This window comes from Podarcis filfolensis (genome assembly GCF_964270895.1).
Source record: "Podarcis filfolensis genome assembly, chromosome: 3".
NCBI classification, from domain to species: domain Eukaryota; kingdom Metazoa; phylum Chordata; class Lepidosauria; order Squamata; family Lacertidae; genus Podarcis; species Podarcis filfolensis.
In genome coordinates this window covers 75,780,159-75,805,801 of record NC_139606.1, presented here as the reverse complement: position 1 = coordinate 75,805,801, position 25,643 = coordinate 75,780,159, and the positions used below count along the sequence as shown (strand labels likewise).

The window sequence follows — 25,643 nt, the reverse complement described above, 5'->3', positions numbered from 1 at the left end:
GAATTTTCTGAAAATACTGGTGTTGAACTTCCACATTTGGACTATGGTTAAATGTGATGGATGAGCTAGGCTGCTGTAACTTGAACATTTTTAACACATTCTTTGAAGTGTATTTTAAGTATAGAGAATTGGACTGGCATTTCTGGAGAGGTTTGAGAGTTATCCAGAAAATAAGCTTAGAGGCTATCATGAAATAACTGTCTGTTTGGTTGGTTGTAAGCTGCTTTGGGTTGCCCTGGGAAAGGTAAAGCAACTAACAAATTCTTTTAGATATAACTTTAGTGACAGTATATAAACCTGAGGGGGAAGGTGAGGGAAGTCAGCCTGAACCACATGGGAACCATTTCCAATAATCCACTTTCCATATTGTGTAGTGATCATACTGGTTAAGTAATACCTGAAATGGGTTTAAGAGAACTTGGTTGATGTCCTAAAGCAGAGGTGGGGAACCTCCAGCCTGTGAAGCCATTTTACCCAAAACATACCCTTCCACCTATTAGCTTACGTCACTCGTGACATCGTCTGCTGAACAGGAGGGTGGGGTTGAATCTTGCTCAGTTTGGCTGTATGCTTCCATTCCCAGAATTTCCTAGCTTTGGGATTTCACCTGCCATGATTCTGCTCTCAGGTGTTTGGTTCCACTCACCTGTCAAACAAAGGCAGCAAGGGGTGGACAGAACATAACAATCTGGCCCTCGGGGCTAGAAAGCTTCCCCAATCCTGGCATAAAGGAAAGGGGAATCGGTGAAAAATGCCACCTCCTTCCATCAGAGGGACCCTGGAGTGGATCAAGGGACTTTCTGCAAATGAGAAGTAGAAGATAATTGGTTTAATCCAAGTTATATTTTGGAGTCTATATATAGCTAATGACTTGGATTAGATATTAGAACAGTCTTTAAATCAAGACTACACATTAACAGTTTTAGAAGGATTTCAAAGAATTCTTGCAACTATTACCTTCAGAGAGCTAGAGGTTTCATTTATTACTCTGGAGTTAATACAACATTTCAGTAAGTAATAATTCATTATGATGAATGCTTGTATGTCAGAAGAAAATCTAATAATCCAGTAACTTTGCTAAAATGCCGGATTACCCAAAATGATTGATGTTAGTGTACTATAGTGGGTAAGACTTATCTACAGAATGAACTATTACAGCAATCATTAGACGCCACCTCACCAATTAAACAGTATATAAATGAATAAAGTAATAATAGTGATGATGATGATGATGATGGAACATATTTTCTAATTTATATTTTTGAAAAAACATAGTTTTCATTTTACGGGAACCTATCTCCAAGGAAGACGCTATACCGCACTCTTTCTGATGAGAGCATATGTAGCAATCGGAGAGGATCTTCATATGCTAGCTCGCGGAGCTCAATGCTAGACCAAGCTTTGCCAAATGATATTTTGTTCAGTACTACACCACCGTATCACAGCACCTTACCTCCTAGAACAAGCTTAACCATTGGTACTGGACACCTACGACGTAAGTGTGTGTTAAACACTGTCTCATTTGATACTGTGCAATTGAAGGTAGATCTTCTAAACAGAATGTAGGAACCAAATGGAACCATTAGTTCCTCTAGTTCAGTACTGACCAGGAGCAGTTCAGAGTTGTTCACCTGGGATAAGTTCTCCGGGTTTCTTTCCCAGCCCTATCTGAAGATGGCAGAGCTTGAACTTGGGGCATTGTGTATGGACACCAGTCCAATGCCAGTTCACAAAATCCCTCTGGGAAGGGGCATCAGCTACAAAAGATGGCAAGAGTGGTCAGGTGGTTTCAATCAGACTGTTTTCACATTATTGCTTTGATACTTCTTTCTGCTCCTCTATTCAGTCTGTTATCTTTATTCTTAATTCTGTTATCTGCGAGGTAATTACAATGGATTGTGCTTTTTGCTAATCAAATCATCTAATAGGGGAGCGTGGAATACGGCTTGAAAAAGATACTATGAATCTTAATCATGTCTAACAGTAACTGAGATTCCTATCATAAACAAGATTTAAATCCCAGGTTTGAATCTTGTTTGCAACCAAAGTTTAGGAGACTAATTAGTCTTAAGAAATAAATTATGCTGGTTCAGACATAACCCATAACCATGGTTAGTTCAATCAAGGGTAGGGGAAGGAGCACATGTACCTGGTCCAGGCTGAGATCACTGCCATCAGCACCAGGGAAGTTTATCTCCACAGGGAGGACAGCAGTAAAACAAAAATCTACATCTCCCAACACCAGAAGGGCAAGTCTTCCATTCAGAAGACCTTGCAGCACCCAGAGTGGGGCAACAAACTTTGGCTCTCTCATCTCGTGGAACTGGTGCAGCTTCTCACACAAAAACCAAGGAACTCGAGCAGCAAGTAATGCCCACCCAATCTTTTACCATTGTTAGAGATCAGGACCAGTAAGCAGATGAGTTTGTGAAAAAATACAGTTTGGGTCAGAGGTGCCAACTTAAATAAAATATTGAGGGGGGGGAGCAAGTAAGCCCTGCCCCACATAATTGATCACAAGACATACACACTGTTTTAATGGCAATGCCCATCAACTTTGGGGGCCCTTGGCCCCCTCAAATATTTTATTGGAGCTGAAGAGACCTCGGCCCCTAGGAGTTGGCTCCTATGGTTAGGGTTGGTTCATCAAAGCTGGGATTGCTATTTGGAGGGATGGAAGCTAGAAGTAAGGTTTTCCAAACAAGATTTCGAAACTATCGGCATAAACTAAAATATTGTCTCATTCATATCCAACCGATTACTAGGAAGCTTGTTCAGTCTTAGGTAAGGATCAGGCTGCTGCCACTTAGCTGTTCAAACTCCTTCCCATTACATATCAAACAAGTTCCATCTGTGTTGTAGTTTTGGTGCCTATTGAAAGCCTTCCTTTTTCAAGAAGCCTTTTAAGAGTGGCAATTTTTGTCCCAGTCGGTATCTGTGTTGGATTTGAAATTGTTTTTGTATGTTTTAATTGATCACTTTAAAATATACAATGAGAAGTGATTCATAAACGAAAAGCATTTATTTTAGAGTGGTAACCATTAGCTAAATACACTTTGTAGCATATCGATGGCCTGATACTGTGTGTACATATTTTCTGGTTTTGGATCAGTCATAGCCCTGCTTTCAGGTCAGACACTCCCAAAGTAGTTCACATTGTGTTAAAAGCATAACATCTATGATGACCTAATTAAAAACTATAAAATACTACGGCATATACACAGTCCATAAAAAATAAAACATTTTAAATATTGTAATTATTCATTTTCTAACCTGTTGAAACATTGTCCTGAAGATAGCTTCTGATTCTGCTTCTTAATTTAGATGAGTTTTGGTTCTCAGACGGGTCTTTATCTGACAAATCAAGATTCAATGATCCTGGGTTGATGCCCCTTCCAGATACAGCAACAGGATTAGACTGGTCTCACCTTGTAGATGCTGCACAAGCATTTGAAGGTACTGTAAGAATTTCTGCAACCGCTGCACGGGTAGTTAGTAGAAATTAAAGTCCAATGCTTGTTGTAACATGATTCATTACCCCTAGTTATTGGCAGTCCTGCACATGCACCCTTGACTTACCTGTTTTTTGCCATTCAGTGATCAGTCACTTCCAGTTGATAGGTGAGCCCCAAAGAACTTTGTTGGTGGGCGATCAGGTCATTTTGCACAATAGGCTACGACCAAAGGTGGCATAAGGAGAGCCAGAAAGAGAACAGCATAGGCTGGCATCCTGAATTACTGAGTTTTCTTAGGGCAGTTTTTTTCTACACATAGCCACTAGTTCATATTATAAGTATCTTAAGAATCAGACAAAGTCCTGGCTAAAGAGGAACACTTTTGCCTGGCTCCTAAATGTGTAAAATGAAGCCGCCAGCCAAACCTCCCTGGGGAGAGCATTCCACAAGCAGGGAGCCACTGCAAAAAGGCTAATAATTACAACAACAATAATAATATAATTTCCCCAGCCACTCTGGGCGGCCTCCAACCGAATATTAAAACCAATACAGCGTCAGACATTAAAAACCTCCCTAAACAGGGCCGGCTTCAGTTGTCTTTTAAAAGTAAAATAGTTGTTTATCTCATCTCATGTTGCTACCCTCCAAACCTCTTGTGGAGGAAGCACACAAGAAGGGCCTCAGAGGATGATTTCAGGGTGTGAGTAGGTTCGTATGGATAGAGGTGGGCCTTGAGGTATTGTGGTCCTGAGCCATTTAAGACTTTATAAGTCAAAACCAGCACTTTGAATTGGGCCCAGCAACTAATTGGTATCAAGTGCAGTCAGAGAAGGATTGGTGTAATATACTCAAACAGTCTTGCCCCGGTGAGCAACCTGGCCCCTGAATTCTGCACTAGCTGAATTTATCGAACTGCCTACAGAGGCAGGCCTACATAATGCAGTAATCTAACCTACAGGTTACCAAAGCATAGATGACATAAGTTATGCTGTCCCTATCAGTGTTTTTTCCCTAGAAAAAAAGGTGCCGGTATTCAACATGAAGTCGTTACAGTAAGTGCCACACTTCATAACAACAAAAGAGGTGCCGGTGCTGCGTACCCTTGAGTATCCCTGAAAAAAGCACAGGTCCCTGTCCAAATAAGGGTGCAGCTGGGCCACCACCCAAAGGTGATGGAAGGCACTCTGTGCCACTGAGGCCACCTGAGCTTGAAGTAACAGCAAAGGATCCAGGAGTACCCCCAAGCTATGTATTCACTCATTCAGAGTGTAGCCCCATCAAAGTTATTTACACAGACTTTTCTGCCCCAGAGTTGCTTCCTTCAACCCCTGCCACCTCCAGAAGCTTTTCAGAAGTTTGGTAGACCCTCCCAAATGTTGTAGACTGTAGCATGGGAAACTGTAATTGGGTGTTGGGGAATTGCCTAACTTGGTGGAGGTTATTTGAACTAGTGGAGCTCAGCTCATGCAAGAGGACTTCCTTTTCTACCCCCCCATCCTCCATTTTATCCTCATAACAACTATGTGAAATAGATTAGAGTGAGAGACAGTGATTGGCTCAAAGGTACTCCCCCACCCTGAGTGAGGTTCAAAGCTGAGTAGAGATTTGAATCTGGATTTCTCCAGCCCTTATTTTATTCATATTCAAAATGCTGGATATAAAAGGCTTTTCTGATTCCTTCAGACAACTGTAGCAGTTATTGCCGCTACTGTTTTTCATGGATGCAATACAATAAATAAACTTGTGCGGTTTAGCATATAATGGAAATTTTAAAAACTCTACTGTGTTTCATAGTGTGCGTTTGGAAATCCGCTTGAGCTTCAATGTAGCTAAGACTGCAATCTTATGCATAGTTACAAGTGAGTAAATACCACTAGAACAGTCAGTAAACATGCAAACGATTGCTCTGATAGTATGTTTAGAATTGTAGTGTAAATATTGGAAACAATTATGAATGAATAGCTTTAGTAAAAAGAACCTGAGGAGAGAAAATAGATGTATCTTTTTTAAAGAATAAGAATAATAAGGTTGATTGTTAAAGGATGTATACTATTGAAAGCCAGCTTCTAAGTCATCATGCATATGGAACACATGCTTTTTCTTTGTTTGAACTTTTTAACACTTCCATCTTCAAAGGACCTCAGGGCAGTATACAAAGGTTTTCTCCCAATTTTCTCTGTACAAGGAACCGGGGGGGGGGGGAGAGTTAGGCTGTCAGAGACTGTGGCTAGCCCAGTGTTCCTCAGTAAGTGTTGTGACTGATCAGGGATTGGAACCCATATTTTCAAAGGTTCACACTATTCACTACATCACAATAGCTCTGGTTTGTGGTTGCCACCTCAACATCAGAAGACCTGTTATCCTAGCAAAGCATTAAAACTGTGCCAGAATACATGTTTAAGAACAGGATGTTACATTGTTAGAGCACTGCATTAATAAAAACATAAAATCAAAGTTAGGACTAAACTTTACAGAGCATGTTAGGCGAAACAGTTTGACAAAGACAATGGATCTACTATAGGTGTACTTCAGTTAACTTGAAGGTAACCTCTGTTATAATGATTGATATAAATGTGATCTAACAGCTGGTTTCTGAACTTTTATTTTGTAGACCTTCAAATGTCTTCGCATAAATTTTCATTCTTTGCTTCTTCCAGTTTGTAATAGTGATCAGCACACTTCTGCTTGCATAGCTGACTACTGTTCAGCAGTTATATTTCTTTGCAGAATCAGTATTCCTGTTCTAGGTATAACAAAGGTATCTGTTAATACCATACTTCTTTAAAAAATGGCTGGCATAATTCAGATCTGTATTTATATGCTGAAGGACAGAATAGAGGCCTCTACTCACAAACAGGATCCAAGGGCCTGGTGTACATGTTGTTAATCAGAAGGATCATTGTTCATGTCTAATGTTGTTCATTCAGTTCCCTTCTGGATTTCAGATTCCTGATATGTTATGCGTTCCCATGATTTCATTCTCTTTGAGAGAGACAGAATGAACATCTTAGATCTGTATTGCCTTTGTCAGAGATGGAATCCATCTGCAATAGCTCTTTCTTCTTGGATAAGCTATTACATTTAAAAAGCCATAACATCAGTAATTGTATTCTGTCTTCAAAAGCAGCCAGTATTCAGTTCTTCAGAGGAAATTTGCAAGATTGCAAGTCAAAAATTATTATGTTCCTTGTTCTTCTCTGTGTCTGACATTTTTAGGCCTTGAGACACTCTGAGAAAGATGTTTGTATTTTGGCCATATTAAGAACATAAGAAGAGCCCCGTTGACTGCCCTGTCTAACATTTTTTAATCAATCTTGCCAAAATTTAATATCTCCAGAATTTAATATCACCCTTTGCTCATTTCTTCTCTAATATTTACTTTTGCTACTTCTGGTTGTGCCAGTGATAGTCTGCAGATGTATCGTCTGTTTGTATTTTTATACTTTTCCCCTTTGTAGATCAAACAAAAGTGTTAAAGGTTGGCTGCTAGCACTTTCAACAGTCCTAGACACTGGACATCTACTATTCAAAAGTCTCTAGAGGAAAAAGAAAGCATATACTAGGAATATACAGTATTTTACATGCAGCCTGGTAAAATTACATTTACAGTCAAGCATATCTGAAGGTTGCCATGCATCATGCTATCTTGCCAAGAAAGCAAAAGAAAAAGACTGTCTAGCATTCAAATTTTACATATGTTTATGAACTGCTGTGTCTCCTCTATCATTTCCCATCATCTGCTAGGGAACATTTTTAGGAAAAGATTCAAATATTTACTTTTATTTCATAATTAAAAGATTGACATGAAAAGGGAAAGTGATAACTAGGCCTCAAGCTGCAATTTTATTTTTGTCCCATAATGCTTACAGGGCATAATAACGAAAATGGATAGTTTGTCTTTTGGAAAGAGGAAATCCTGAAAGCTATTATGCTGCCATTATTACTGAAAAGTAAAATCATTTTTTTTTTGACTAAGCACATGTAGCAGTGGGGTGAGTTGATGAGGAAAACTACTGTTTTGAGAAAATCAGCAAAGGTCCCACAGAAAGAGTTGATGTTAAGTAATATTCCATAACTGTTGTGTCTCATAAGGATTGCAACTATATTATTCCAAAGTTAGCTCGGTGGACTTTGTTGTTCATAGGAGCATTCTAAATCTTATTTCAGATTTTGACTCTGACGAAGAACTTGGGCCAGTCTGTCATCACACTCCGTTTCTAGGTGATGGTCTGGGGTTGGCTGCTGAATCTTATATATAAAAAAACCCTATATGCTTTTATATGTTTGCACGGTTGCATGATTATATGCAAGCATTGGGCCTTTGTGAGATGTGAGGGGAAGGCATGTTATGGTCAGGGCCAGCAGAAGTCTGTGGACCAGAGAAATCTGAATACAGTCTATATATAAATGAATGATCTCTGTTGTTGCAGCATAAACCGTTTGCATGGGGGGGAAACCTCAAAGCGTGATTTACTCATGTTCTATACCAGTTTGTGTGTGGCATACTCATTTTCTTTTAGAACTGGGTATATTTTTGTATGCCATACTGCATGTCCTTCAGTAAAGAAACTCTGTTCCCAAACAAGGCAAGCATGTATTCTGCAAGCCCTAGGGTAAAGATTTTATTCCAGAATCCTAAAAGGAAGCAGCTGACAATATATGTGGAAGATTGGTAAATGTATGGCAATAGTCATAATGGTAGCATTTGCATATTATTCTGTTCAGGTAGAATAACTGTGCCTTGCTATACTGCATTCCATAACTTTTTATGGAATTATGTATCTTCCTCTGTCCCATTAAGTGCCTGCATTTGCTATTACAGTAGTTTGCTTGAAATTGGTCTTGGTCTCAGATTTTCTGTACATTTCTGTCGAAATAACTTAGTGAAAACAAATCTGTCTTGTTTTGTTGATATATGCAAAGCTGAGGCTATAGTGGTCTTGCTATCAGATGCTTTATGTTGGAAATTCAGGGGGTACTGGGGGGTGGAATTCCCTGTAATATATACACTTGTTTCTTGTCTGTAGCTGAATTGGATAAAAGAACACTGGTTGTTTAAGCTGAGAATATTTTTATACAGTCATTTCATTTTAGATGTTTATTTATTTCCCTTCCAGATCAAAGGGTTGCATCTTTTTGCACCATGAATGACATGCAGCATGTGCAAAGCTTGGAGAGTAATCAAGCCTTGGGCGCAAGTCCAACAAATGGAAAGGACTTCATTGACACTACTGGGTATGTAAACCTTGCCTCTTTTCTTTGAGGGGAAACATGATTGAACAAATTCCTGAAAACATTCCTCCTGGAATTAATAGAGAGGCAGAATGATAGATAGGGTTATATACAGGGGGTGGGGGTATTTGGCTTGGAACATCTTCAAGGACTTGGATAGGGGATTGTCTTACCTCAGTACTTGAGATAGATATTGTGCTTCAGCTCAGAGGTTGAGTCTCACCTCACTTCAGATTCTGAAGTCATAGGCTCCCCATCGGCTAAAATAAAAAAAACAAAAGAGGTGGGGAAAATACTTGGGGAAGGCTGAGAAGGAGTTGCTAGCCTAGAAAGCAGAAAGGAGAGAGAAGGAAACATGTATCTAAAAGGCCTGTTCTCTGCCTGCCTGGCAAAAGTGAGAAGTCTTTAACCTCAGCGCACATCTCACAGGGAAAGGGGGGGAAGAATCCCTTTTGCAGGTTGAGCCTTCCCTAAGAGGTTCTTTCCCTACTCCTCCTGGGAGGTGCAACTTCACGTAGCAAGTCTTGCTTTTGTGGCACACAACTTTTCATAGGGAACAGGCACCTGCTATGAAAGCAAGCAGACCTGTTTCCCCTCCCCTGCTGCTTTCTTTAGCTGTGTGTGCCTATTCCCAAGAGAGAAACTGATCAGGATTTAACTTCTGCCTGTCAGCTGTTAAGCAGAGGTAGAATTCTGCTGCTTTGGCTGCAGTCATCTGTTTCCTGCTGGGGACAAGCACCTGCAACATTGCAGAATTGAGTCCTAGCCATCAGTTGATGTCATAAATGACACCAGCTGCTTGACAGGTCGGCATGGTTTGGGAGAAATGGCTTTGTGGGCTGGAGGTTCCCCATCCTTTCACTAACATCTCCTGGTAAGGAGCACAGGACTGTGAGAACAGACGTACGTGTGTGTAGACAGATATATTGTATGACTTCCCCAGCCCTTGTGTTTCTTGAGTCCTTACCAGTTGGACTGGGAGCTGTGGTTGTTGGCAGGATAGTTGGGAAGTGGTTGGCTGGATAGTTGTTTTCTGCTACTGTGTTTATTGCTACTAAGAGTTGTGTGGGAGGGCCTGGCTAGTCTAAGGATTTTATAAAATAGCTGTTGCTGTCACTTTGGGGTTGGTGAAAAGGAGCCACCCTATTTGATTTTTGGTGTGTGTGTTTCAGTCTCTGCAAAAATTAGTGGTATGGTGGTGCTGAGATATTATTGTTTGTATTGTCTTTTTTCCCATACTTATATGTTAGTGATCCCAGGACTGGTCAGGGTGTGAGTCTCACCCAGTCCTGTGTGTTTGGTACTCATGAGTGAGAGGCGGGGTGTGGGGGGATTTGATTGTTTCCCAGGTAAGAACAGTGTGGTTGCTTAAGCAAATTAATTAGCATCTGTCTAATTATTATTGCTGGTGTTAAGATTCTTGTGATAGTCTAGGGTGGTTGTGTATTGTGGCAGGAGGTGCTTGAAGATGTGTGAGGGAAGGAAATAGGATGAAGAGGGTTGGGGGAGATTGGGGGGAGTAGAAGGCATGGCTCGAGAGGAATTCACATTCAAGGGGGTTCACATATGATTGCTTAATGTCTCCCACTTGGCTCCTCTCCAATAGCCTAGTGTTGTTGTTGTTAAACTCCATGTATATATAAATTTAATTTAATAATAATACAACTTTTGCTGTCTCTATAAAAAATCCCAGGTGTGTAGTTTGGAGGTGCTCCTAGATCTAACTTTGTCACTTGAGGTTCAGGTACCTTTAGTGGATAGGAGTTCCTTTTACCACATTTGGCTAGTGCACCAGCTTGCAGCCATTCTTGGACAGGGATGGCCTGGAAACAAAGATTCATGCATTGGTAACCTCAAGTGTTTCAATGGTTGCAATGCACTCTGAACCAGGCTGCCCTGGTGTGTAACCTGAAGCGTATGTAACCTGAAGCGTATGTAACCCAAGGTACCACTGTACAACATTTTACTACTAAAAACTCTAGGCATTTAGTAGAATAGAGCATAAAATAATCACTTGACACAAAGATTAAGGTTTGTGAGGGACTTCTTTACATTTCGGAAGTTTCAGATTTCTGGTAGGGGGAAGAGGGAAGTTAATGGGAGCAATGGTGGAGAGGTTCACTGCCCAGTTGTACTGAACCTTAGTGCAGCTTAGGCATTTTAATAGTAAACGACAAGACAAACAATGTAACCCCACAATCCAGTTGCCCTGGAGGAATAAAAATCCAAAGGGAGCTTGCATGCAATGGTAATTTGGCTCATTATATCACTGTTCAGTGATCCTCCCTGCCTCATGAGTTGCCACAACAACTGTATTTTTCTGACTGCTGCATTAAGATTATAAGAAAGATTGCCAAAGATTTTCTGCAACAGAATTCATAGAATGCATATTTTAAATTTATCATATTGTTCATTTGAAATCTGTTAAAATTTTAATCAGCTCTCATACCTTTCCCAATATCTGTCAGCTTTTTTAAACGACTAGGAACTGCCTCCGATATTGCTGGAGTGTTCTGGCTGCCACCAAAACAAACAACACACACACCTTACTGCAGGGGAAGCCATTTATATGAAGCAGCTATTTTATTTTAATAGTTGTTTAGCTGTCATTTAAAATACAATATTGTATCTCCATGGTGGCGTCATATTTTTTTTTTAAAAGATTCAAATCTTATCAGATATAAACAGCACAGCCCTAGTGCTAATAATAGCACTAAAAACATTTCAGATCAATATATCTCAGCATCCATAGCAATGTAAAACTCTCTCCAGAATGCAGCAGTGACTTGGCCAGAGGGAGATCAGGTAAGAGGTGCAGCCCTACTGTGCCATCCACTGCTAAGATAAGAATTGTATTTACTAAAGTTTTGAAGTGTCTATTTAGATTTTCAGCTTCAAAATGTGGAAAGAGGCATTGAAACAAAGTCTTTATCTTAAATAAGATGTCACTTTTCTTGATATCTTTTCTTTATTTTATTTTTTTAGTTAGCAGTGTTGTAATACAACTTGACATATTTGCATAATAATTCAATGAGAACCAGTGTGCTAGAATCTCATTTTCCTTCCTTTAGAAGCAAGAAAATTCTTGATGACAGTTGTTTTCTGAACCGTTTTAAGAGAATTTTTTCAACCTGTAGCATTAGTTGATTTTGTCAAGAACAATGAACAGTTTTGTTTTGCCTCCTATTTTACTTGCAGATATAGTCTTGTATTTCATCTGACTGCGCTTTTTCTGTTAATGTGTCGGGCTTCCGTGGGCAGGGATACAAAAACAGCCACAGTCACTGGGATGTTCAGATCATGACTTTCATTAGGGATTAAGTATTACAGTACACTCTAATAGTAGCTCCAAGAGTGTTAGAGATACATCTCCCTGGTCATTTAGTCAGCCTCCCTGGATTAGGGTTTTAGATATTCCCCCAATATTTGTGGATCCACTCAAAAGCACTTTGGTATCTAGTGAATACCACACAGTTCCTTGTGTGGCAGCTTAACCTCTCTCTTTCCTGCATGCAAAAAAAGGGGGGGCCCTATTAATCTTTCCTTCCAGGACTGACCCACCTCCCTGGGGGCTGAGGCAAAGAAGTCCACTGAGTGAGGGTCTGTGTCAGTGCTCAAGCGTTTCAGGGACTCGGCAGGGCAGTTCACTAGGCCCCCAAGTTCCTCCACCCTCCTTCCACTCACCTAACCAGCCATAGGTATGGTAATGCATAGCCTGCATCCTTATGCCTCTCCCCATTTGTCAGCTAATCACTCCAGCCTCCAAGCATTTTTCTCCCGGCTTGCCTGTTGCTCAGCCAAGACTCCTCCTACCAGCCTCCTCCCTTTCACCTGAGCTATAAGGAGTTCTGAAGCCCCAAGGCCAACAGATATGTCTTCTCCCAACAGGAGGAGAAGCTTGTCTGTCTTGCCTGCTGGCAAGCCTTGTTGACTGGGGCCCTAATTCTGCCTCTGAGCAGGTGGGAAACACAGGGTGCAGTTGATCCTTCACATAATGCATATAGATTTAATATTACTTAATTATTATGGTAGTGTATTCATGAGGACTTAATGACTATGCATTTCTAATGATAGATCATAATTACGACCAGGTTAGAGCAATGGCCTGTATTGCTGTTAGTGTTCCTTGTGACAAGCGCTTTGCACTCATCACAGTGCCTAGCAGTAAGATTTACTTGCTCCTTGAGAATGATACCATAATCATATCTGTTGGTGTTTGATCTCAGTTTGTGTCAATCTTGAGTGGGCTTGAACCTGAACAAACTTTTATATGTGCTTTTTGCACTGATTACAACCGTTATGCATTATCATCTGCACGGGGAACTATTTTACTTGGGCGTGGGTAGGACATCTTGAACTAATTCAAAACTAAGTGCAATTTAATTTTGTAGGGAGGATAGCCCTACTACATTGACTGGAAAAGTAAACCAGCTGGAAGTGATCCTCCGACAGTTGCAAACTGATCTTCGGAAGGTAAAAATGTTTAGCAGAATAAAATGTCATTGGGTTTATCTAACACTGTGTAAGCAGCTCACACAGTGGGAATTCTCCTTTCTCTCCTTCCCCTGTGCACACCCCCCACCCCCAAATCTGCTCTGCGTGTCCTCTAACCCTCTGGGCCAAATTTTGAGAAAAGGCCTTAAAAATGTTTTTGAGCAATCTAGCCCCAAACCCAAATCAAGAATCCCATCAGCTGCATTTAATAATAAGAATAAGAATTTTATTATTTATACCCTGCCCATCTGACTGGGTTTCCCCAGTTACTCTGGGCTGCTTACAGCATATCTTAAAACATAATGAAAACATCAAGCATTAAAAACCTCCCTATATTTAGCCTTTAAAAATGTAGAAAGTCCAATTAGTCCCCTGGCTAATCTAGTTGCTTCCTCAGGGCTAGATTCAGTATTTCTGGCATAATAAGCTTGGGTAGCACTTCCTGTTCTCTAGTTCAGATTCCTTATAACCTGGATGATAAATTATACTAAGTGATAGATAAGCTAATATTTGGTCTATGTATAGTAAGTAATACAGGCTGCATTTTCAGACCTACAAATTTGTGCCCCCCCCTTTTTTTAGTTCACAGCTATTTTCTGTAATAAAAATAGTTGTGTCAAGTTTGTTTAAATCATAGGTTTTAATAATGAAAATAATTCTACTTTTTTCCAACTGAATACTAAGAAATAGGAATTTTCCTTTGCATATCCTTTGACTATATCACCATTTTTCTTCATGAATACTTCTATTATGATAGCAGAATTAAGGGGGAAATGCTTCAACATGCGTAAGGTCTGAAGGCACTGATGTACTTGTTTGCCACACAAATGACAAATTAGATTGCTTTCAAATATTACAGGAGGTCCAATACTACTTTGACTTATTTGCAGTTGCCTTCTTACATAAGACTTGCTTTTAAAAATATATTTTTTGCAAACATCTGCAAGGAATTATTTCATGACCTCTAAAGAAATAGCATATGGCTGCTTTTGCAGAAGTTCTCTGAAAGGAAGCACTTATTGTTATGTTTAGAGAACTTTTTAAATTGAGCAACCTGTCCTCAAATCTAAGGTTCACATTACATGTGGCAGCAGTATAGCCCCTTGATTAAAGCTGGATCTCACCCCCTCTTACATGAGGGAGTAAAAGAGAATCTGGGTGTCTGGGCTTGGGGGTTTCCTGGAAAAGAAGTGGTCCATGGATGGGAGTGCTACCTCACCACTTACATCTGGTAGCCATCCACCTGAAAAGCACGTGAGGAGACACTATGGGGCATTAAGCTAGAAAAGGGTTTAGTTTTTTGTGCTCTTTTTAGTCTAAAAATCACACCCACACAACCATTTCATTCAAGCCCAGGTCTGACGCAACTAGGTACAAAACTGAACTGGTCGATTTAATCTAGCTTTAGCCCAAGAGCATTTTTTGCGTCAGGGTTTCCAAACAGCTATTTCTTCTTGACTATGGTTGTTAGGTCATATCTACATCATACATTTAAAATGCATGGCTTTCCCCCAAAAATCCTGGGAACCGTCGTTTAAGGGAAAAGAATCATATAGCTTTGTGAGGAGTAAATTACAGTTCCTACAATTTTTGGGGGGAGGGCGATATTTTTTAAATGTATAGATGTGACTTTAATAGCTTCTCACAGAATCATAGAATTGTAGAGTTGGAAGGGACCCTGGGGGTCATCCAGTCCAACCCCCTGAAATGCAGGAATCTCAACTAAAGCAACCATGACAGATGGCCATCCAACCTCTGCTTAAAACCCTCCAATGACTCTCAAAGTCAATAAAATATTAATGCCCCCAAATGTTTTATAATAGGTACTAAGGTTGGCAGCTGTAGTACTGAGTGTTCTACATTTCTGTACAGCAAGGTAGAACTGTGTATAATGACCCAGTATTCCATTATAGTGCAATTGCTCCGCTCTCATCCAGAGCAGTGAAACTTATAGTATAAATTAAGCAGTGCAATGGTGGTTTGCACATACTGTACTGTGATTCCCTGTAGCTTTCTCTTACCCATTTGCCAACACTTGACAGCATATGGCTCCCCCCCCCCCCGCCCTCTGATTTTGCTTATAGATCACACAGCCTTTAAACATTGGCGTTGTAACAGACTCTCTGTCTCTTGCTGATAAAAAATAATGTTGATGCATTTGCATTGTACTTGGAAGCTGTTCCCAACTTCATGTGTCCAACATGTATTCTTTCCCCACTGTTCATTTTGGATGGCAGTGTTTAATAATCAACGGGTGGAAATCACGCAGCTGGACATTTTGTTGCCTTCTATTTTGTTTAAAAGTACCTTTAAGTCTGTGTAGCTTTTTCTTAATCTGATGTACAGCTCTAAAAATATTCCTTATCTTTCTGTGTAGTGATCTCTCTGAATATGATGAAGTGTGCTGAAATGTAGCCTAGTCCTACAGCTCTGCTGCAGAAACTTGGTTATACAATCTCATTTATCTTGTTTAGCCTGCAAGGCTATCTGATTTAGAACAACCGAGCAAGCAAATTTGGGAATTCAGCTTAGAGTTCCAGTGCTGTCATTGCAAAGAGGGAACTAAAGAAAACAGAAGTCTGTTTACTCGCTCAGAAACCCGAGCAACAAAAACACTGGCTCTAAGTGTCATTCAACTCCTTTTTTCTGTTATCTAGGAAAAACAAGACAAAGCTGTTCTCCAAGCTGAAGTCCAACATTTGAGACAAGATAACATGAGACTTCAGGAAGAATCTCAAACAGCAGCTGCTCAGCTAAGAAAATTTACAGAATGGTTTTTCAATACAATAGACAAGAAATCCTAATATCAAAGTCCCTGTAAAAGCACAGTTGAAGCCACATAACACCAGTAACTTTTGAAGTACGTAGCCTAATATAATTTCACTGTGTCCACAATCCATTTTACATTTTCTGCTGTAATCTCTGCCCAGCCCCAGGCTACTGACAGTAAGAAATTATCTTCATATTCATCTGAAGAAAACAGAGAATGAATAGCAGACATTTGTTTTTGTGAAGATGAATGTACAATTCCTGGTGTCATTTTAGACATTTTAGAGTATACTTCTGACTTGGGATTGCCTGAAGAAGAATAAATTGGGGTTTATCTTCGGTACTTCAGCTGCTCCAGTGAAGATGCTAAAGCAATTTATGGTAGCTTGGGTTTCAGTATTGTAAGATAAATAATAATAATAAACTAGACATATACTTTCATGTTTAAAGGTGCTCTATTTTTTTGTATGTACAGTAGATATTTCCACAGTCACATTGTCATAGCAATAAGAATGGAAGTAGAATTGAATAGTCACAAAACTGTGTTTATAAAAATTAGCACTGAGGTGTTTAACACTAGTTTGGATGCAGATATATTAGGGGTTATTTATTTGCAGAAAAAATGGTGCCTGAATTTAAGCAGTGTTCTGATTTTTCTAAAAAAAAATAATACACATGCCTTGTAAATGGCTCACTTGAATCAGTTCACTCCAATGTCAGTTCCTTTTGTATAGTTCGTGTTCAGCTAAGATTGTTCTAGAGAAACTAACTATTGAAACCATATGTGGTGCAAGCCAGCCAATCATTTGTATAATGCCAGATTTGTTTATCTTTGTACAGAAGCTTTGAGCGAGTGACTTATATTTAACACCTTTATTTAAGCTTATTTAACCTGTTAATTTTATAAAGCTTTTGTTTTATCTGCACTATGGTGAGGACAGTGGATTGCAAGCTACAATGTGTGTTTAGCTTGCCAAAATGGCACTGCAGAGTTCTAGAAAATTCTAACTATTGGATGCTGCTAGTACACAATTTGTGTAAGTATACTTTAACATTTTTAACTGTTTCATTTGAAATGAACATACATTTTGCTTTTTTAATAAATGTTAAAAATGTGAACCACAAGTAAGAACTCTCTGTTTATTAACAAAAGCTTCCGGGTTTGATAGATTCAATAAAGAAAGAGCACAGTTAAAACATTTCGCTTGCACTCTGGTTCCAAATCCAAGAACTTGAGTAGCTACTGCTTCAGTTCACTTTTACACTCCCCTTTTTAATTCACAGTGTGCAATTTAATGCCAACTCTGGATCATATCTGTAAAATAGTCTGCAATCCCATACACACTTACACATTGAACATCGCAGGACTTATGGTGCAATCCTATACATATTTACACAGAAATATTTGCTTCAAAATGCCTAGCTGTGTACTGATATGCATGTTGGTAAAAAATGTTTGCAACATCTTAAAAGGAGGTGGTCTCAATTACTTTAACATCTTAATTGCCATATTATAAAAATTAGGGATCACATTAGATACCACATTTTAAAAGTTTTTGACCATGAAACTGCTGGACTCCAACTCCCATCATCCCAGACCACTGTCTATGCTAGTTGGAAGTCCAGCAACATCTGGAGGCTCACAATCTTGGAAGTGTGCAATAAAAAAAATCTTTATTGGCCCAACTTGCTTTGAAATACACTACAATGTGAACAGTTAAACCAATTTCATAAAACCGAAGCAAATCTTAAAAACATTGAGCTTTTTCATTGATGTTTTAATGATATAGGTAAAGGTATAGGGACCCCTGACAGTTAAGTCCAGTCGTGACCAACTCTGGGGTTGCGGCACTCATCTCGCTTTATTGGCCGAGGGAGCCGGCGTACAGTTTCCGGGTCATGTGGCCAGCATGACTAAGCCGCTTCTGGCGAACCAGAGCAGCACACGGAAACGCCATTTACCTTCCCGCTGGAGCGGTACCTATTTATCTACTTGCACTTTTGAACTGCTTTTGAACTGATAGGTTGGCAGGAGCAGGGACCGAGCAATGGGAGCTCACCCCGTTGCGGGGATTCGAACCGCTGACCTTCTGATTGGCAAGTCCTAGGCTCTGTGGTTTAACCCACAGCACCACCCACATCACATTTAATGATATATCTCACTTGTTATACTTGTATACTTGTTTTTATAATATTACAGTATACAACTTGTTCATTGTTCTTCTATATAGTGTTCCTTTGAATGTCTTTGAGCAGTGAACACTTTCCATGTATTGTTAAGGTTTCATCCTCCCTCACCTAACACATTTATTTTTTCTTGTTGGTGCTTTCCTTCATGGTTTCTCAGAAATGTCCAGTGGCCAAGCTATCACGTAATTAACTGGCTGCATGAAAACAGGTCTGAGTGAAATTATGTGAAGTGTAACAAAAATATTTTCTTTTAGTTGGTCAACCATGGTTAAAAACCATTAAGTGGTCAACAGGCTATAATGGTGCAGATGGAAGATTAATGCTGTGGCCAAGTGCCCAACACCACAGTTTGTGATCAATTGTCACTGTGGAAGGAACCGTATTGCAAAATTCTGCACTTTACAAGCGCTGGCTTTGGTTTCTATAACTCTGAGCAATTGTTTGAAAAAGTCCCATTAATTTAAAGTAATTAAATGTGGCACTTGCATGTGCCACTAGAGCTTGGTTTCAAATAAAAGGCATTGGGTTAAACCCATCTGTCTAAAAGCCTTGCCAAATGTCAAGCTCTGCAGTTTAAAGAAACATCAAAACATGGTGCTAATCATCCTTAGAATTATGAGCAAATTTAAGTAGTTTCAAAAAGCAGAATTTCCCTGAACAAATAAATGATCATTTATATAAATAGTTTCCATATCTTTTTAGAGAATGATTTAACTGAGGTGCAGTAACAGACACTGACTTATGTTTGCAGCTCTTGTGATAGGAACGATAATTTAGCTGCTTACTGGGATTTAGCAAGTAAGAGTCTATCATTCCCCTTTATTATCAGTTGTTTCTTTTTAGCCACAATTGAAATTTATGTTTCCCACTCCACATTTGCTATGTTTGTCATTCCTGTGGTGGACCACTGTGGTTACTTATACACATTTTTTACACATGAGTAGCAGTAGATTTGAGATTAGGCTTTCTTCCTTTTATCTCTTAAGAATCGTGGAATGGAATCAATGAACATGCCTATTTTATGGCACATTTGCTAACTGCAGCATAAAGCAAAAACCCGAAGTTGAGAATCATAACACTTCTGAAATTTAAATCTACATAAAAGAAAGTTACTGAAAATAGTGCTAACACCAGTGGGGAGAGGCACCTGTAGCTGTAGAAGTAAGACACAGGAATAGAGGTTTACTGAATTATGAGTGGTGTGAAGAAAATTGATATTAATTATTCCCTTTTTGTGCAGTAGCAAAGCACCAGGCCACACAACAAAGTTGATTGCCAGACCAGATCCATGCAGCACATAATCAACTAATGGTATTCACTCACACAAAGTGTGGTGATGACCACTCGCTTAGGTGGCTTTTAAAGAGGATTAGACGAAACTTGTAAAGGACAGGTCCATCAGTCATGCTATTAGTTATGCTAACAAATGAAGCTCCATGTTGAGAATCAGTATACAGTACCTCCGAGTAGCAGATGCTGCAACAAACAGAGAAAGGCTGTTGATTTCATTCAATTCTGTGAACTTACTGAGAGCGATCAGGTTGGCAGCTTTTGGAATGCTGGCCTAAATGGTCTAATCAATGATAGTTCTTATGTCATCTCTCCACTATCAATACTCTGGGTGGTCCGCTGCTGGTTTTAATGAAGTATAATATGTACATTAGTAGACCTTTGTATTGTATAGGGGCCCTGTATCTTCAGTGACATCTTCAGTAAATCAATGATCAGCTGAGCAATAGTGAAAATAGAGAAGCAAATCAATCATAGATGAAATGGTGAATTATAACCAGATGCTCTCTTAGAAGTGAGGTCAAACAACTTGACAAAGAATGAGAAAGATAAAATTGAAGTCTGTCCTTATTAACCATGACCTTGGCAATCCATAGTCTGCTGGTTGATTGATTTTTGAAGTGAATGTGGTTTAAACCTTTTACTAAGCTCCAAATAATATTCTTCCCACACAAACCCCCCAATGCATTATGTGTGTCAATCTGTTTAAAGCTGGAGAGCCCCACATGCAGCAGGTTGTCAAACTGGATAGTTGAATTGTAGGTAGAAATTTGTGATACTTTGCCAACATTTTAATTCTTTTTATTAAGAAATGTATACCCTTTCAAATTATATGTGTGCAGGTGATAACATGACCAGCATCTCCTACTGCTGCCCTGCAGCGATTCTGAATACCTTGATTACCCCTTTGTAAGCCACAGTTCTTCTCTTGAAGAAAAGTGCTGAAAGATCAGGATGTCAGGAGCACAAACCTAGCTATTTCCACTGTCTCTCTTAAGAGTAGCAACAGAACAGTGCTTCAGGGCCTGCGAGTTCACTGATTTACTATCTGTTTGTGGAAAGGCAGCCCAACATCTTGTAGAAAGGCATGGTTGGCAGTCTGCCCAAGGAACAACATCTTAATCACAACATGTGAATAACTAGAAGATACTAGACAGGTCTTCTGGAAAGGAATCTGAGGTGTTTGAGCTTCATTTCTGAAACCAAATGTTCTGTTTATATAAAGGCTATCTTTTGTCTTGATCAGTTTGCTTCAAATGCCGTCACTGGAACCCAAATAAATTATGACTAATTGTGCAGGTGGCATCTTGCATATGTATTTAGTACATCCCTCTTCAGAAAAACAAACAGGATGTATGTCCTTTTATGATGATTCCTGACACATCTGAAGATGTTTAATTGCCTAGGGCTTACCGATCGGATAGTTGGCGTGAGCGACGGAGTGAGCTCCCATTGTTCATTCCCAGCTGCTGCCCACCTAGCAGTTCAAAAGCACGTCAAAGTGCAAGTAGATAAATAGGTACCGCTCCGGCGGGAAGGTAAACGGCGTTTCCGTGTGCTGCTCTGGTTCGCCAGAAGTGGCTTAGTCATGCTGGCCACATGACCCAGAAGCTGTCTGCGGACAAACGTTGGCTCCCTCGGCCTATAGAGTGAGATGAGCACACAACCCAAGAGACGTCCATGACTGGACCTGACGGTCAGGGGTACCTTTACCTTTACCTTGAACAGTGGCCAAGGTCTTGTCACTGGGAGGTAAACATCAGGTGGTGTCTCCAACACAGGAGAGAAGGGGTTATGTTCCAGGCTGGGAAGCTACCTTATAGACAGTGCTTTTCTCCTAGAAAAAATGGTACTGGTACTCACCATGAAGTTGTGACAGTGAGTGCCACACCTGACCAGTGCTTTTCTTCTGGGGTGGTACTACGTACCCTTGAGTACCTCCAGAAAAAAATCACTGCTTATAGATATGACCTCTATAATATAGAGACAAGGCATCTACAGTAATTGATGCCCAGCCTTTCCCTGGAGGCAAGCTACATGCATAAGGAAGGTGTGAAGCAAGAAGTGGGAAGTGAGAGTGCTTGGCTGGGGAAGAAGGAAAAGGCATGTAGAGTCAAGAAAATGTAGAGAGAATAGGTGAATGTTGGGTGGGTAGCAGTCTGCCTGCTACCAAAGCACATCCACTTGTTAACCCAAACTGTGCTCACAAGAAAAAGAAATGGGAGCCAAACTCAGCTGGAGCCAAACTACTTGGACATCTGATTCTCCAGGGAGGGCTACAGTGGCTTAAAGCAGAAGGCTCCATGCTGACTCCCAGGAGGCCTGCAATTTGAACCTACAGTAGTTGTGGCTCACTATCCAGACACTACAGAGCTTATCAGAATTTTCAGTTTTGACCCTGCTATTATTATTATTATTATTATTATTATTATTATTATTATGATGACATTTCTTAGTCACACAAAAAATTATCAGAGCTCATTAGGAAAGCAAGGTTAATTCTTAAGGTTTTAATCTCTTAACCTGTCCTCCACAGTCAGCTCTTTAGCTAGTAGGAGGCACAAAGACAGAATCTTAGGGGGTAGCTGGACCTTGCTGCTCCACTACCACCCCTCACAGATCAAGAGACCAGCTGGCTTCTTTCCTACCGTCCTTCAGCAATATAGGAACTAAGGAACACAAAATTAAAGCTTTTGCGGATGGCATTGTACTAACATTAGAAAATCCAAAGCATAGTGTAAAGGTGCTGTGTCAGGCCTTAAGGTTAATAAGAATAAGACTAAAATGCTGACCAAAAACTTAACTAAAGAAGATATTGTAGATTTAGAACAAAAGATGGGAATTATGACAGCAAAGAAGGTGAAGTACCTCGGAGTGTGGATTACGGCTAAAAATATTAACTTATATAAGGATAACTATGAGGTCACCTGGAAGAACATTAAGAAAGACTTAGAAATTTGGGAGAGAATGAGATTATCTTTTCTGGGGAGGATAGCAGTTATCAAAATGAATGTTCTGCGTAGAATGTTATTTTTATTCCAAACCATCCCGGTACTTAAAGGTCTAAAGCAGTGTAAAGAATGGCAAAGAGCCTTGGCGAGATACATCTGGCAGGGAAAAAGACCGCGAATAAAAATGAAAATATTGGTAGATAGAAAAGAAAGAGGGGGTTTCTCCCTACCGGATTTAAGCTTATATTATGAGGCGGCGTGTCTATTGTGGTTGAAAGATTGGATAAGGCTAGAAAATAGAGACATCTTGGATTTGGAAGGCTTCGATAACAGGTACGGGTGGCACTCGTACCTGTGGTATGAAAAGGTGAAAATACATAGAGGCTTTCTAAATCATATTTTTAGAGGACCAATATTTCAAGCATGGGAAAGAAATAAAAATTTATTGGAAAGGAAGACACCCTGGTGGATTTCACCAATAGAGGTGTTAACGGTCAAAAAAACTAATATGGAAGGGAAGAATGCCACTTATGAAGAACTTACAAGGAAAACGGATCAAGGCATAAAACTTAGACCGTACGAAGAGATTAAAAACTCATTTACTGGGTGGTTGCAATACCACCAGGTAAATGATTTGTTAAAAGAAGATAAAAAGAAATTAGGATTTGAAGATAAAAAATCTAAATTCAATATGGAAGTTGTTGAAGGTAAGAATAAAATACTGTCTAGAATATATGATATTTTATTGGAGTGGTACACAAAAGACGAGGAGGTGAAGGAGGTCATGACTAAATGGGCAATAGACATTGGTTATAACATCGATTTCGAGAGGTGGCTGGAATTATGGAATATCAACATGAAGTTCACGGCATGTACGGCATTAAGGGAAAACATGTGGAAAATGATATATAGGTGGTACCACACGCCAGTGAAACTGGCTAAGATCTATAGGTTAAAGAATAAAAGATGTTGGAAATGTGGAGAGGTAGATGGTGATTTCTACCATATGTGGTGGTTATGCAGCAAAGTGAAAGGCTTTTGGGAATCAATCTATAACGAACTTAAAAAAAAATTCAAATACACCTTTCCCAAAAAACCCGAAGCTTTTCTGCTAGGAATGATGGGTAAAGAAATTTAAAAAAGAAGATAAGGTATTATTCCTATATGCCACAACAGCCGCAAGAATCATGTTAGCACAAAATTGGAAAACGGAGGTCATACCCAATATAAGTGACTGGCAGGTTAAATTGACAAACTATGCCGAGCTCACTAGAATAACAGGAAGAATAAGAGATCAAGATGAACAGAAATTTCACGACAATTGGATTAAATACTGGATGTATATTGGAACCAAATTTTAAATGACACTGGCGGGACTGGAATAACTCTAACAGTAAAGGGTTACTATGTAAAAGAGATAAAATGCGTGACAATAGAGCCTATTTGATTCTTACCAAAGGAGTGGAGGGAAGTCCAAGGCTCGGCAGAGCCTAAAACAAACGTACTTATGATTTATGGAGTAGATATATTATGTGTAACCTATGTATTGGATTTTGTATATGTCTATATGTATATATGTATAATATCAATAAAAATTTATCATGGGGAAAAAAAGAAACAGTCCCTGTGTACTGAAGTCATGTGATCAGGCTGGCTGTCCTCACTTGCAGAAGGTAAGTATCTCCTTACATTAGGTTATGCTATCACAGTGGGATCTTGCCAGCTTAGTTGCAACTTGATTCCCTCCCTCATGGGCAAGTCATTGGAAGGTGGGAAAGATTTGACAAATCGAACATGAGAGGAACACCTGCAACAAGAATTATGCAATGTTGCTAAGAGATTATTAGGATTTCTATACTAACAAGAACATCATCTACAACTGTTTAAATAACTGTGACTAAATCAAGTTACTAGGGATGATGTACGGAGACTTTTGTGCATTGAAGATCTCACGGTGAAAATGAGAGCCTGTAATAGGTATCGCTCCCTTTGGATGGAAGCCCAAGTACTTGTTGCCAGTTCATTTCTGGCCCAATTCAAGGTGCTCAGTCACTTGGCTGACCTTGGGCCAGTCTCTGTGGGTGAGATCCAATATAATGTTAGTACAAGATGTTTGAGAATTGAGATTGTTGCTCAGGTGCTAACACAATCAGTACGTGAAAGTAACTGTCACAGAGTGGCCACTGTGAGAACTGGATGCTGGACTAGCTAGACCACTGACATGATCCAACAGGCTCTGCTTATATTCTTAATAGTGTCTGTGTTAGATGTTGCACATTTATTGCAAGGATGACTTCAGCTGTTGCACTATACTAAGGATAACACTCCAGCCAGCATATGCTTCTTCAACCTTGCGCCTTACAGTTGTTTTGGATTCCTGCTCCTGTCAGTTTCAACCAGCATATCCGGGCAGCCAACATAGCTAATTATCCGAGTTGTTGTGTGGATATAAATGGAAAGCAAAGAGCCACATAGACACCACCTTGAATTCCTTGGAGAAAACATGGGATATAAATGCCATAAATAAACATTAAACAAGAGAGACTCAAATATGTTGCCCTTCTTATCTGAAAAATCATCTGGGCAGACAAGAGGAACATTTCTGCTCGTCATCTCACTCCCTCAGTTTATAACGAACCTAAAGCTCCTCTTTCCCCTCTGATGTACATGAAATTATTTCCCTTGGTGGCTCACAAGTGAAAACTTAAAAAAAAAAGAGTAGCCTATCAACACAGTGCTATTTGCACTGTCAAGTACTTTCTCTAAATGCATCAGCCAACAGGCAAGGAACAGAACTCCACCATATGTTCAACAACTTCTCTTGTAGCAAGAGACTTCCCCAGTCTACATAGAGCACATTTGTTCCAATTCCAACATACCTGATTATCATTGCCTAACACGTACATACGAAAACGTGTGCTGTTATCAGTATGCTGTACTTTAAACGAATGCATGCTTACATGAGCTGGAGATCTGGGTCTGTAGTTTGTGGGAAACCAAAATCAATAAGACATAAATGCCTAAATACACTGGTGCTCTTGATTGGTACCTTAGCTTGACTTTGAACTTCTGAAAATGTCTGCCTGCCATAGGCACCAAGTCCCAAGGGCCCTGGGTGCTGTGGCTCCACAACATTTTAAGTGAGGGGGCAGGGAACCCACAACATTTGGTGCATCCAAGCATGATTTTCCCCCAGCGTGCCTGCACTACATCACTGTGCCCCTCTACATGCGCGAGTGACACCAGCACACCAGGGAGGTGT

At 39.8% G+C, this 25,643-nt stretch overlaps 1 protein-coding gene across 6 annotated transcripts in view; it reads left to right on the top strand.

Moving 5' to 3' along the window:
• The window catches only part of SIPA1L2 (signal induced proliferation associated 1 like 2), a 78,957-nt gene extending 61,882 nt beyond the window's left edge, over positions 1 to 17,075 (top strand). For 3 of the 6 annotated variants that reach the window (XM_083605976.1, XM_083605973.1, XM_083605974.1), the window contains 6 exons: positions 1,276 to 1,495; positions 3,325 to 3,456; positions 7,623 to 7,676; positions 8,573 to 8,690; positions 13,079 to 13,160; positions 15,839 to 17,075. In XM_083605976.1, the coding sequence (XP_083462102.1) occupies positions 1,276 to 1,495; positions 3,325 to 3,456; positions 7,623 to 7,676; positions 8,573 to 8,690; positions 13,079 to 13,160; positions 15,839 to 15,985 (753 nt within the window). In that variant the 3' untranslated portion in view covers positions 15,986 to 17,075. The remainder of the gene's footprint in view (positions 1 to 1,275; positions 1,496 to 3,324; positions 3,457 to 7,622; positions 7,677 to 8,572; positions 8,691 to 13,078; positions 13,161 to 15,838) is intronic. The other 3 variants (XM_083605977.1, XM_083605975.1, XM_083605978.1) reach the window with 2 other exon arrangements.
• The last annotated feature ends 8,568 nt before the right edge of the window (positions 17,076 to 25,643 follow it).